Source organism: Acartia tonsa, chromosome 3 (genome assembly GCF_053477335.1).
Source record: "Acartia tonsa isolate MP-2025a chromosome 3, ASM5347733v1, whole genome shotgun sequence".
Lineage (NCBI taxonomy): Eukaryota > Metazoa > Arthropoda > Copepoda > Calanoida > Acartiidae > Acartia > Acartia tonsa.
In genome coordinates, this window is record NC_137262.1 from 52,936,488 (window position 1) to 52,952,300 (window position 15,813).

Genomic DNA, 15,813 nt, shown 5'->3' on the forward strand with positions numbered 1-15,813 from the left:
TTTGTAATTAAAGGTGGGCGAGAGATGGGCCATTTAAAGTTAATTGGATACTAATAAAAAACCTGTTTCTGGCTTTGTTATTGTATTTGGTTTTCAATAAAAAAATATTGCTTATTTTATCAATTTCTAAGTAACTATACATTGGATTAAAGCAAGGATTATGTTAAAAGTCAGCTTAACTGTTAGGAAAAATCTAGAACTATGTGAAAAAGTTTAATTTTAGCTATAATGGGAGAAAAAAGCAATTTAATGCACATTTTATATAATACGGAAAATTTCTTCCTTTCCCCGTACCTTATAAAAATCGTCGGAAAAAGCCGTTTTTTAAGCAAATAAAAGCGCGTTTTGCTCTATCTGTGAGATATTATGAGTGAGATAATGTTAAGATTTGATATTAAGATGAGAAAAATTTACGTTCACAGTCCCTTTAAACATTTATTTATGTTTGATAAAATTATTTGGCAATTCATGTTAACTTGAAATGGATTTTTTTTTTAATATTTCGTCGGGGTAAATTAAAGTAAATAACTAAAGGAAATTTATTATTAAACTGTTTTTAAACTATTTTCAAAAGGTATATTAAAAATATACTTTGACATCTGTAGAATCATACTGCAAAGCCAAAAATGAGAACAATTGCCCACATCAACTTTTATTAGGATTTTAAAGTTTATTTTTTACTATGGATTAAATAATTTTTACTGAATCGTGATGTTTCTTCCCTTTGTAGGTAAAATACTCAGCTTTTAGAGTGTCTTGCTTCGTAAATATTGTATGCTAGTATACAGTAAAGTTAGGTCTTTTGATTTTATCTATCAATACTAATTAAAAATTAATTCTTTACAATATATCAATGAATTAACATAAAAATGTTTCATGTTTATTATACATTAAAACACATAAAAATTGGCTGTAAAGGGTTAAATAAATTAAGATGACAACAAATGTTTATGCAATACAACAAATTTATTTTTGTCACATATACAAATATGATATAAAATAAGATTATTCAAACATATTTTTAAAAATATTTTTAAAAAGTATGTATCTTTTATGAGTAGGGTTTTCATTCTTTTCATTTTTATTAAATAAAATTATTTAATTACGTTTGAAATAAGCCACTTTGTGAAAACACTCTTTCGGAAATTCTAATTTCTAATTGGTTTAAATTCAGCATTATGTTTTTTATTGTATTATGTCAGATTTTTCAATGAAATTGATTGTTTTAGAAAAAAAATTATTTTCATTGAACAGAGTAATGTTTTTTTTATTGTATCAGTATAAAGTGAATTATATAAAATTGTTCACTAAGTTACAATATTACACGAAGTAAAAAAAGACCCTTTGATCTGGTAAAAATGACCAGAGCAACAGTAAAAATTAATTTTTAAATCCCCCAAAAAAAGTTTATTGGGGACTTAATTCAAATTTGGGCTCTGCAGTCTGATTCTATATGTGTCCTAGTATATTTTTGACCCCCCATTCAAAAATAGTTTAAAAACAGTTTAAGGGAAGCAATTAAGAAAATTTAATAGTTAGAAACACGGGATCTAACTGGCTACATATCTATCTATCCATAGAATAATGATTTATATGTATAGAACATAACCTGTGTAGATTGCATAGATAAAGAGTCTAGAACAGAACTAACTAGAAACACATGATCTACCTGGCTGCTTATTTTCCTATCCATAGAATAATTATTAACCTGTGTAGATTGCATAAATAAAGAATCTAGAACAGAACTAACTAGAAACACATGATCTACCTGGCTGCTTATTTTCCTATCCATAGAATAATTATTAACCTGTGTAGATTGCATAAATAAAGAATCTAGAACAGAACTAACTAGAAACACATGATCTACCTGGCTGCATATTTTCCTATCCATAGAATAATTAATAACCTGTGTAGATTGCATAGATAAAGAGTCTAGAACAGAACTAACTAGAAACACATGATCTACCTGGCTACATATCTATCTATCCTTAGAATAATTATTAACCTGTGTAGATTGCATAGATAAAGAATCTAGAACAGAACTGGCGAGGAAAACACTGAGAAATTCTCTACATATCTGACCATTCAAAAGAAATGCCTAAAATAAAATTAATTTGATAAAGAAGGTGTATCAACTTTTTTGCTTTTTATTTAAGATAGCTAGCCGGTTCTTTCAGTAAGTAGTAGATGTAAAATTTTTCATAGAATTCAGATATGCAATCGGTTTTTTTGTAGACCTCTTATTTTTTAAGTAATTTAAGTTTTTTAAAAAAATAATTAAGTCGGTTTTAAGGTACTAAAACGCAACAAAATAAAAGAAGAAAATGGCCAGTATGAACAAAAATTGACACCTTACTTTTAAAATTCTGTTGAGTAATTATTGAAAAAATCTATTTTTTTAACCTCGGTTTAATAAAAACTTTAGACCTAAATATTTTCTCAAACAGACATAAAAAACATGGGTTCATATATACCTTTAGAATCAGAAAAATATTATGAATCTATTCTAAGCAAAATTGAAAAAGTTTTATAAAACTATAATAAAAAAAAATAAGTTTATTTTAAGAATCATAATTTTCGGCTTTAAAGGGTTAGCTTGAACCAAACCTGAACAAAACCTAAACAAAAGACAATGCAATGTAGCAGATATTTTTTAAACACAAGAAACAATAATGTATTTTTAACTGCATTGTTTTGAAGTTTATAAACAGACTAATGCATATTTGTTCATAATTTTTTATTCTTTACATGTTCTTTAATATCACTATATTTATTGTAAAATCTATTGTATTTATTGTATGAACGTTCTTCTTTTTTTCTGGCAATTCTATAGGTTAATTTTATAAGTTAAGCTTCCCGATTCGTCAATTTTTGCGATTTGTGATTGGCTTGTTTAGTAGTTACAATTCTTAAAATAAACTTTTTATTTTTTCTATTTTTTATTACAATTTTTTAAAACTTTTTCAATTTTGCTTAGAATGAATTCATATTATTTTTCTCATTCTAATGGTATATATGAACCCATATTTTTTATGTATGTATGAGAAAATATTTAGGTTTAATGTTTTGATTAAACCGAGGTTAAAAAAATAGATTTTTTAAACAATTACTCAACAGAATTTTAAAAGTAAGGTGTCAAATTAAAGATCTTACTATTTTTGTTCATACTGGCTATTTTCTTCTTTTATTTTGTTGTGTTTTAGTACCTTAAAACCGACTTAATTATTTTTTTTAAAAACTTAAATTACTTAAAAAATAAGAGGTCTACAAAAAAACCGATTGCATATCTGAATTCTATGAAAAATTTTACATCTACTACTTACTGAAAGAACCGGCTAGCTATCTTAAATAAAAAGCAAAAAAGTTGATACAACTTCTTTGTAAATATTTTGTACTGTCTATGTATTTCATAGGATTACAAACTGTTATAAGTGCCATTATTTTTAAGAAACCTTGTATTGGTTACATCCCGTTAAATTTCACTTTTACTCGCACTGTAGGGTGATATAAGATAGGCCAAGGTTGAAATATGAAATTATTGTAAATATATTTTCAAAACTGTAATATGAATGTTATTGATGAATACATTTTTTTATTTTCATTTTTGTGAATAGCTTATTAAAAATAAACTTTTTTTTACAAAAAACTCATTCAATTAAACTCTGAAATAGTTTGAAAACTTTTAATGGATGGAAATCAGAGTAAAAAAGGATACTAAATATGTATATGTATTTTTTACAATTTAAAATTTGAAGGATTTTTTGCAAGATTAGTAAAATTAAATATTTTCTTTAATCTTTCGTGAAAATTTTTTGAGATATACAAAGTAATTTTTTGGTATGCAGGCAGCATATTTTAACTTCTATTGGCCTATCCCTGTATCTTTCATCCCGTATAAAAATGCACATTATTGCAAAAATGGAAGAAAAATATTCAATATTGATTAACATACCGTTACTTTACAGATATGATTCGCACATCATACAAGTAGTAATAAATTCTACTAATAGTTATCGCAAGTAATACAAATATGTAAATCATATACAATTAGAATTCAAACAAGGCCATTCAGTTAACCCTTAACGGTCGGGGGGGGGGGCGTTGAACGCCCCCCCATCCGGTTTTTTCTATCTCATTTTCTGTGTGTGAAAGATAAAGAGCCCAAACTGCGTGACTTTTTAAGTTTGGGTATGACACATAACCGAGAGTTGGAATTTTTTGAATATCTCCATCCTGGCGGGCACAGGATGCCAGCAAACCTGGCAGGGTAATCCAGGTAAAGAGCAAAAATATTTTTTTGACTTAAAAAAAGCATTTTATCTTACCAAAATACTAAAATATCCTCTAGTAGTACATCCTCATATTAAATACAGGTGTTCAAGTCAATTTCAGGTTCCAGGTATGATCCTCCAGGTCCTGATCCTCCAGGTCTCCAGAAATCTTTAAATGGTTCCTGTGGCCGCAATTTTTGACTTAGAGACTTCAAATTTTAAACTTAAGCTTTTCTTACATGTCTACATAAAATTTCATAAGGATCCGCCGCCGTTTACCCGCCGACCGCTGACTGCGGCGGCTGGCAGCTGCCAAGTACAGCTGCGGCCGCTGAAATTTATATTTTGATATTTTCTGCAAAAAAATTTTATTCTAGCTTCAAAAATAAAAAAATTACAGCCGTTTGAAATTTTTAAGTAAAAAAGGACCTAAAAACAAAGGTTGTTAAATAAAAGGGTGAAGGAAGCGAAAATTGACCTTGACTTACTTAAGGTCGGAAATTCATCATAACACAGGGGACTTACACAAAAATTTTTAGCCCTCTAGCTCTAATAGGAACTGAGATAACATGGGGGGGCGTTGAACGCCCCCCCTCCCCGACTGATTAAGGTGCGGCAAGGGGCCCGACTGTAAAGGGTTAAAATAATTTGTTTGAAAATATGTTTTATTGAAGCCCTTGTAGCTGCCTTTCTCTCTTCTTACCCTAGCTTTTCCAGACTTCCTCTCATTCAATGCTCCAGCCATGAGCCCCCCCCCCCCCCCACCACCACCACAACGACCCCGGACAAGAAAAAGGACAACGAGCAGTCAACACAAAAACGGTTTCAGTGCTGCTAAAATCACTGGTCTATTAAAAATGCTATTCTTTTTTTTTCGTCATTAGTACAAATTGGTACAGTAAATGTTTTGACTTTAAAAATATTTTCAAATTCTATCCACTTAAGGAGCCTTTTAAAGATATTACATATGTTCATTTTACAGGAACAGAAATAGCCAAAACTTGAAAAGCAAAACATTATTTCTATTCTCCTAACTTTTCTACCAATTAAAATGTTCATCATTTAAACTATGTGTTCCTTTTTACACTGCTGTAACCTGTCATCATCAGACCAAATGTATTAAAATAATTGAGAAATGTGTGAGTGTAACAGTTTTCATGAGACAAATTGAAGGCAACTTTACTTTCAAACTGTTTTGTTTCATCTTTACCTAATTCATCTACTTATATTTTGATAAAAAAAAAGAGTGGCTAGGCCACTGGCAGAACAAATAAAATCCTTACTTCTTTGATTATAATTGTACAAAATTTGAAATATTCAAAATAAATTGAAAATTGAGGAAATAGTTATTCTTATTGAAGAATCACATATTTCATCAGTGTACTACAATTATCACATTATCATTTAAATATTTATTTTCTGAATATACCATAATGTTAATATCCTAAAATGGTAAGTGGTAAGTTCTTTTATCTTCAGCTTCAGATCTCAGTAATTTGGGAAGCTTCACAAAGGTCATAGAAAGGGTTTTAAGCTATATATTATTAGTTTTTATACTTAGAGATACTTTTTTATATTTTTTTCTTCTGATATGCTAGGGGAGCAGTTGCTTTAATTTTCTGTTTTGTGTACAATTTTAAGTACTCCCCCAAAAACGAAAAATTGATATCCGTTTTAAGTATTGGATATGATGACAAGATATTGGTGCTCCATTTGTAACAAAAGAGGAAATTACCATTCTTACTGGTAGAATATTTGTATTTGTATTTGCTTTACATTGTGCACCAAATATTACTCTAAGGTTTAGTGCTAATCCATATTACAAGAAATACATGAGGGAAACATATTCTATTTAAATGATAGTCTTTGGGATAATGTGCAACACGTCCGCTAGATGCCAAGGAGGTGTTTGGTACCTCACACTGTTAGTCCAAAGAACTTAAATAATTTAACTTATAAACTGGAAATTTGTTAAAAAATAAGCGGAAAAATAACTATAATTTCACATTGCTAACATAATAGACATGATTCTTAAAATCATGGATAATACAAAAGACGATCAATTGATATTTATCCCCAATAGTAGACTGTATTAATGATTGAAAAAATATAATAGTTTGAACTAGGGTTGGGCCGGATATCCGGTGTGGCCGGATATCCGGCCATTTTCAATATCCGGCCGGATACCGGATATTATAACTAATCGGCCGGATATCCGGCAATATAATCTTTTATATTTTACAACAAAAATCTCTGTTTTTTTTATCTTAAATGGCTGTAATTTTCTTATTATTGAAGCTAGAAGAACAATTTTTTCTGAATATGTTTATCTTTATGTAAATTTTATATTAGAAATCTCAAGACATAAATTTTGGTGGTGGCAGCTGTACTTGGCAGCTGCCAGCTGCAAACCGACGGTTTGCAGGTAAACGGCAACGGATTTTATGAAATTGTAATATGTCATGAAGATATATAAAAAAAACCTAAGTTTAAAATTTGAAATCTTCAAGTAAAAATTTGCGGTCACAGGAACCGTTTAAAGATTACTGGAGACCTGGAGGTTCAGGACTTGCAGGATTATACCTGGAACCTGAAATCGACTTGAACACCAACATTACACATGAGGATGTACGACTATAGAATATTTTAGTATTAGATAACATGAAATGCTTTGTTCAGTAAAAAATATTTCGAAAGTCACTCAGTTATAGCCCTTTACCTTTTATACACAGAAAATGGGATATAAAAAAACAGAGGGGGGGCAGGCATTAAACGCCACCTCCCCGCCCATCCTTCAACCATTAGGGGTTGATATTACAGATTGAGGGTAGTAATAGTTAATTAGATTTATTTGCTAAGTAGAAAGATCATTTAATAGTTACTTAATTTTTAAGTTCTAACCTTAATTTTATCCTATCCTATTATATAAAGAAGTAGGCTTTTTTTTTGTCTGTAGCGAAGGATCTTGCTAACCACTAAACCGATATGGTTCTCCTTTAGAGTGAAGCTTTTGTAGGTCCCAAGGTGGTTTTAGGCTGTTTAATTTTTATAAAAAAAGTCGTTGTAAGGTTTTAAGTTATTTTTCTGGACATTCGTGTCCCTTCTAATATCCCTAGATACTAATGACGCAACCGCTAGTATAATATAAAACACCAGTTTATGAAGAATTTTTTTTTGCAAGTATAGTCCCTTTCATGTTAACGCCCCTTAAGGAGCGATTATTCGTATTTCCACAGTAGCTGTCCTCCTATTTCTAGCCCCTCGCGGGGGACTCTAACCTTGCGGGGCCAATTGCCTAACCCTGCGGGGCAATCACCTAACCAAATCTAACCTAAAATAACCTATTAAAAGCAATTTTAAAATTACAATAAATCGCCCTTTAAGGTGCGTTGCCACGAAAGGGACTATACTTTTTTTTGATACTTTAATATGTAGTAATTTGGCCGGTTATCCGGCCGGATACCGGATATCCGGCATTTGAAATTAGCCGGATATCCGGTATCCGGTATCCGGCCAAAAAAATATCCGGCCCAACCCTAGTTTGAACCAATTATTGAATATTTAATACCCAAAAGTTTTTAGGCCAAAAATAAAGTTATTATAAAACTTTGGGTACCAGTGTAATTTACAGTCCATGTCTCCTGTCTCTCTGCGTAAAATATAATTAAAGAACACACATCTCTTTCCTTAATCCCTATATTTTTTGCAATTGTATTTCTCACACAATACACAAAAGTACAGAATATTTGTTTCAAAATAATGTTATTTTCTTGAAAAAAAATTTCCTAGTAAAGAATATCTCATTTTATTTATAGTGGGATCTGTTAAATATGAAATTTTTCTGTGACATGTAAAAAATCTAAGAATCTTAAATGAAAAAACAAGGGACAATATTCATACCCAATGATGATAAAAAAACAAAAATACCCTTCCTAAGATTAAAATTATTAGCATAAAAGTTTGGACACTATTGGTTTGGAATAAGCCAATCAAGATTCTATAAGACTACCAAAGGTAATAAGTTAAGAATAAGGTAATATACATTAAGTACCAGTGTAAGTCATAGTTCATTGACCATTCCCTTCCTTTATAATTCTAGCCTCATGTTTTAACAGGACGGTGTATTTTGTTTGTAGCTTTAGTTTTATGGGAAGTGTTCAAGTAATGAATTTATTGCATAATCCATGCCACAGTGGGTGGAGACCCTTTTCGTCTGATAGCAATTGCTTTATGCTTTTTTTGTAAGGACTCGCCTGCGATTTTATTTCCGACGCTGTTAGCTGATTTTAAAGACCCAATAAAAAATAGGGTCAGGGTCCCACTCTGTGGGCATTGCCCCATCTATTCTTTTACTTTAAATATTTTTGATATGTCAAAAACGGAGCTTTGAAATTACCAATCTTACCTGTGATCCAGTATAATGGAAAGGATTAGGGGTGGCGGCCAGCCATTCAGGCCAGGCGCGTGACATCAGTCCGGCGGACACTTGGCTACCATGGTATCTGTCATATTTACCATTCCTGTACAGACAAAAAGTTATTGGCAGTGCATCAATGTTGGGGAGGTGATGGGTTCGAATCTTGATCCAAACCGCGTCTAAATTTAAGACGTTTAAAGTTGCACCTTCGGCTGCTAATTCAGATAAGGAAATTCATGGTAAAAGTAGAATGATTGTCAACAGATGGAACTCATTACCATGCACAGTATTGACTTCCATACAAAGGTCATACAATCAAAGGGTTGGTTGCAATAGTTGGAACAATAGCGGTATGGGATATAATTTAATGTTTTGGCTCTATGATTTTAACTACCTCCCCAGATATATTAATTAGTGGTATAGACGTTTTATAGACGGCTTTCTGAAGATATTAAAATAAAAAAATATCAGATTCAAACCAGTTTTGTTAGTCTCGGGGGATGGTTGAGAACAGGCTCTAATCCAGCGTATTTCAATCTTTTTCGAAGCCATATTAGAAAATAAATTATTAATTTACCAATTTCTTTCAGCATCTGCCAGGCGCTCTGAAGCCCTACCAGCCTCCCTCAAAAGGAATAGTACACGCTCCTCGCATATGGCCACAAGACTGGAGGGAAACAACTCGGGAAAAGTATCTCTCATCCTCCCACCTAAAGAATTTAAAGTATAAAAATGGCTTAAAACCTTACTAAAATATGAGTAATAAAGGTCCAAATATAGACATAGACCCGCGACTGTTGGGTCACACATTGGCTCGAATCTTTTACACAAAACTGCGTCTCAACCAAAGACGTTAAATGTGGTTCCTACTGCTGCTATGTCAGGAGTGCGACATAAATAGTTAGAGTACAGAAAATGCCTTTTACCAAATCAGGAGCAACTAATTATCATGCACAGTTAGGACTTCTAGACAATGGTCGTGCTATCAAAGGGTTGGTTGTCAAAAGAACAAAAATTATCTTCTGGCTAAAGCTAAAACCAAAGAACATAAAATAAATCATAAGACAGGATGTATTATAAAACAAAATGAAGTATTGAAAAATTTAACTCTAACTTAAATCAATCTTAAATTCCGTAAAAAGTGTCTGGGCCCTAAATAAGGTGTTAGAAAATATTTATATTTACGCAAGATTTCTATACATTTTAGATTTCTATACAATAACTTTACAAAAAGTACATGCAAGATGTGTATACCTATCTTGTAAAATAGGTAGCCGTATTTGTAAGTATTTGTTTCAGATGATGGGTAAAGTCCCTTTCGTGGTTAAGCTTTTCCCCTGTTTCTATCCCGTGCGGGGGGGCACTAATCCTGCGGGGCAATCACCTTACTAAACTTAACCTTACCTGACCTAAATAACCTACAAAAAGCTACTGTGAAAATACGACAAAACGGCCCTTAAGAGGCGCTGTACTCATTTTCTTTGGCTAGCTTGATATAGAAAATTGTATTGTAAGAATTAATTTGTTATTACTTGGATCTTACACCAGAGTATCATGTACTCTAATAAAGTAAAAATGTATCTTGCTTAAATAACAATCCCTTCATCCACTCTCTTTACCTCAACCCCTCCCCTCCTGGATAAACGAACTAACCACTAAGTGATGTCCAAGTTAGAAATCAAAATTGACGGCAATTTTTACCCTGTAATTATATCCACATATATTTTACATCTATTTTGGTAATACAAAAAACAAATCAGTAAAATAATATTTTTTCCATCTTTTAAAATGTATCAGTGTATAAAAATGTCTTAATCTAAAACGCAATACACACCTTATTAAAAATGTGTTTACGTGTTATTTTACCTTAAATCTTAAGTTGGAAAGACATAAGTATTCAAAAGAAAAAAAACAAGAATATTAATGTACAATATTAGTACAACAATGCGAAGCTTAATATAAGTAAGTCATGTTACTACTTCTAGCATCCAGGGTCTATAAATAAAGGGTAAAATGGCCTGAAACCATACCAGGAGCTATGTAAAACTTATATTCAATGGAAGACTCAGTGGTTTTACTCACCCAACATAGTTATAATCTTTCCCTGCACCTATAAGAAGCTTCACGGTAAAGACGAACCATATCGGTTCAGTGGTTATTGAGATCTTAAGGACAAACAAAAAAACCTACTATTTTATATCATAATATAGTAATCTTTGTTTGTTTTATTTGTAAAAAAATATAGCTCTCTCTACTCCAAAAATATATAGCCTTATTATAAAACACTTCAAAGCAAAAAATGCTCTAAAATGTAAAAGATAGTTACTGAATTGGTATTTTTGTAATGATTTTCTACGTTTTAATTTGTCTTGAAGAGTTAAAAACAGTTAAACTATAATAGTAATCTATCGCATCGTATTGTAGACAGTTCTCCTGTTTTAATCTTGTAATTTTTATTCTAATATTCGTGGAAACTTGCCTGTAATACGAGGCTAATACATGATTTTTTAGAATGGCTGAGAACCGGTTACAATCAAGCGGATATCAATCGGTTTCGCAGCCATACTGGAAGAAAACTTTTTATACCAATGCTAAACATTCTGAGATCTTAAAGGACATACAAGCACAATTACCTACAAAGACATCAAAGAAGGATTTATTAATCCACAAAAAATCTGAGAATCAATTTAAGTTTTAAGTATGTTTACTCATAACTACAGGTTTAGCAAAATGTCGAAAGGTAAATAAACTATTGAAATAAAACAATAGAGTCTGAAGGGGTTAAATGAATGTATGTCCCCACCCGTAAACTCTGTGTCGACTTTTAATTAGGTCTTTGGATATCAGCCAATAGCATCGGGAATATTAACATGTCGCTACAAAAGAGCTTAAAGCAATTTGCTAGCTGTCGAAAAAGGTCTCCAACACTAGATCCAAGTAGTTGTTTGGATTAAACATCTATGTCTAAAGATTTATTCATTATCTAATTATACTGGGTAAACGATACTTTAGGGCAGGTATTGTTGACAAATCACTCCATTATTAATTATTTTTCTGTGACATTTTAGAAACTCATATGCTTAAGTTTGAGGAAACGATAAGATACTTAATTATTAGTTTCAAAACTATATCTCTCAGATTTTTGAATGCGTAGCATCTCTGGGAAAATCCTTGATTGATATCCGCTGGATTAGAACCAGTAATAAAAAATCTTGTGTTACATCGTATTACAAAAAGTATTCCAAGAATATTAAAATAAAATTAACCAGTTTTGTGAGCACGGGCATTCGGCTATTAAAACGGGTTTAAATTTCAAAATTCCGCGTAAAGCTGTCTATAATACGGTGCGATAAATACATATTAATTCTTCTACATTAGCGCCACTATAAGAAGATCTAAATAGTCTAAGTATGATTAAATCATAGCAGCCTCTTCCGAGATTGTTGCGCACAAAAATAAAAATAAAAATACTCTGTATATTTTAGATAGTATTACAAACCAAAAAAAGAAATTTACCTTTAAATATTACATTATATATTAAATTTTTATTGTGAACTAAATTGTCCTTGTTATCATTTTACTTTAATCAAACTTTAAATGAAGAATGAGATTTTGTTTTGAAAGTACGCTTTGTGAAATTGAAAAATATCTTTTATCTAAATTAAAATTATTCTATCATCTTGGTTTTCCTTAGTATTAATTTTATTTTTATTAAGAGTTATGTATTATTTTTTTCCAACATTCTGAAAAATATGCTGTTTCTCCATCGATGCTAAAGCTATCTTAGTCTCCAATCATTACATTTCAACAATGAACTATATTCATTTATTTGAACGGATTGATTGGCGGTTTCTAAAAGCAAAGTAGAGCACAGGTTAGGTCTCATTGAGTCCCGCAGGATTAGGGAACGGTAGGAATAATCCCCGCATGGTCTGGGATCCACCAGGTGTTAGGCAAAAAGAAAAAAAATACCCATATTTTATTGTTTATTTCAAAATAAGGGGTTGGAGGACTCTGGCCTTGCTGGGCACTGAGAGGAATATCACCACTTTTCAAGCTAAACATCTCCATATGACTGAAAATTTACAACATATCTTATATGCTTTTTATGAGTTTTTAAACATCTTACTGTTTGGATTATTGTCATTAAGACAGTATATCTCAATATATATATTATTTTCTATTATGGATGTAATTATCCTTGTTTAATGCTTAAATGTAATAAAAATTACGATTACACGCAACATTGAACTGTACAAGACCGTTTATAGTTTAGAGGATTTTTTTTATGTTGAATAAGCAAAATTATTGTCAACTTTTCACTATAAATAAAGTCAACGATTTTACATTTTTATGCTTTACATATTTGTATTTTTTATCATCATGTCTTGCACTAATTGATATATAATTAATTGGATGTTTTACCAGATTTTAGTGTACGCTAATAAAGTGATACTCGCAGCTGGCTTGACTTGAATTACAATACCATCATGTTCACCTCATTACCTCATCCCCTCCCCTCCTACTGGATGAACGATCTGACCAAAAAATGTAATTCATTATAGCTATAACTATTCTTACACTAAACTAGTCTATCTAAAATTTAAACATGCGTCCACAGGAGACATTCTTTATCTTTAGACACAAAACAGAGGTTTGAAACCTATTTATAATATACTTTTCTAATATCATAGGGTCTTTAAATACTCAATTATTTTATATGCTTTGCTGAAGTCCTAAATTTTTTTTCTCTCTTTATATTGATGACCCTGCTAGGTTTGATGGACCCTTAGAGCCTTAGTAGAGCAATATTATCAGACATAAAAATAATATTTATCTAAAAATTTCTATCTTTTATAAATGGAAAATATGAATATAAAACATTTTTACATATTTTCCTTTTACAAAAAATGATTAATTATAGTACTGCACATTTTGAATAATAGAGCTTTTATCCTAATTATATCAAAATAATTAATAAGATCATAATTTATTAAATCATTTACTTATGGTAACATGTTCTATTAATAATCTTCAATAATGGGTAATTAATTTATATCTTAATTAGGGTGTTATAAATTGTTGTAAGTTTATAAATTAAAATAGCTAAAAAATAACATTCATTTTAAACTAATTTAATAGTTACTAGTGGTTGCGCCCCTAGAATCAAGGGACTCTTTATTCTCAGAAGCAGGGTAGGATAGAAAGATGACCTACAACCATTTTAACACATAAATCTAAAAATAAAATAGCCTGGAACCATTTTGGAACATATATGAAGCTTCACTCAAATGGAGAACTTAATCAGCAAAATATTTATCGAAATCTTAAGCTAAAGAAAAAAATACCTTTACTACTTTATATAATTTTGTTTAACTAAACTTTTGAAAGATACAACACAAAAGTATTTCTCTAAATGTATTTCTTGTTTAAATCAATCCTTAACACGACAAAACAATCTTGATTAAGTCGAGAAACAATATAATAATTCTGGAAAAGAATGCATTGCATGTCTGGTAAATTATTGCTTTGTTTGTGCGCATTCTTGTTGACATTCTTAAACAATATTTTAGATTATGGCCAGAATCTTTCCATATGCTCTTTGAAGATGTATGTTAAGAAACCGATTTTTTTTCTTTATATAATAGTCTGTCTGTTTGTCTAGGTGTGTGTTTCTTTATGTGTGAAGCGAAGGATATCGCCAACCACTGCACTGAACCAATACGATACTTCTTGTAGGTTCAGGAATGGTTTAAAACTTTTTTTTTAGGAAGAAATCTTCCCCTTCCTAGAAAAATTACCCTTTAAATTTTTTTTATAACTTAATCTTTTTAAAGATGAGGGTCAACCACCAACTATAACCACCTTCTCTCATGTCCCCTTGAGTCTAACAAGTACTATTAGAAAGAGGTAACAAACTAAAAAGGTAGTTTTAAATCACCAGACTTTATACTTATTTTTTTGGTATATATTACTACCTCGTGTTAAAATGCAACAGTGAGCCCTATTTTTGGGCCTATTTCGGTGAATAGATCTATAAAATGCTTCGTGGTATGAGGTATCTAACAAAATTTCAAAAAACACCTTAAAAGAGTTGCACATATAATCTGAAATGAATATTGCTTCAAGTTGCAACAGACCGTAGCTAGAGAAAAGAGAACAAAATATTTACAAAATTTTCTCAGTCTCTTGTATCTTCTAAAAAGTATTCTTGCAAAAATACAATATAACACTGTGTGTTAATTGCTTAAACGAATGGTACACATCTAGGGAGCAGGGATCTGAAGGGACCCGACAATGGCCGATAAATTGATGTACATTGTACATCCCCAAAGATGATACACAAAATTATCCCTTCTGTAAATTACAACTAATGGTGGAAAGGATTGAACACACACAATTTTGAACCATCCAATCAAAATTAATTAAAATTCCCCAAAGTTGTTAAGCTAACCAAAAAGAACATGATATCATAAAACTTTGGAGACTTGTGTAATAAACAGCCCAATGTCCCCTTCCTCCCTGCCTAGGGTATATGATTTAGATTGATAGTATAAAAGATCTCTACCATACATTGATTTTTTAACAGCAATATTCATTACTTTACTATCATATTATGCTATTCTAATAATGAAAATTGATTTTCATTTTAAAAACACCAATTTATTTTACATAGAGACAAAAGAACGTGTATTTTTCTTATTTCTAAAATATGCTAAATATGTATTTCTAAAACTTTTACATAATAGTGAAATGTAATCAGAAAACAATTAAAAGCGGTTTCCCGTAAAGTGCTTAATCAGGTTAGGGTATATTGGGTATAGTATAGCACCGCAGGCATAGGCCCCAGAGGAATCAAGCATAAAAAATACCTCCCTTTCACATTATTTTTTTATTTAATATGCTAAATATGTATTTCTAAAACTTTTACATAATAGTGAAATGTATTCAGAAAACAAATTAAATGATTAGTCAGTTTTGGTTTGGTTGGGTTATATTTGGTACAGTGTAGCACAGCAGGCATAGGCCCCAGAGGGATCAAGCATAGAAAATACCTCCCTTCCACATTAATTTTTATTTAATATGCTAAATATGTATTTCTAAAACTTTTACATAATAAAGAAA

At 30.8% G+C, this 15,813-nt stretch overlaps 1 protein-coding gene across 1 annotated transcript in view; it reads right to left on the reverse strand.

Moving 5' to 3' along the window:
* Nucleotides 1-15,813, reverse strand: part of LOC145314573 (uncharacterized) — a 62,739-nt gene that overhangs the window by 45,065 nt on the left and 1,861 nt on the right. The window contains exons 2-4 of the mRNA XM_080154550.1: nt 9,266-9,398; nt 8,677-8,791; nt 2,006-2,098 (exon numbers count right to left, since the gene is read on the reverse strand). Of these exons, the coding sequence (XP_080010676.1) occupies nt 2,006-2,098; nt 8,677-8,791; nt 9,266-9,390 (333 nt within the window). The 5' untranslated portion in view covers nt 9,391-9,398. The remainder of the gene's footprint in view (nt 1-2,005; nt 2,099-8,676; nt 8,792-9,265; nt 9,399-15,813) is intronic.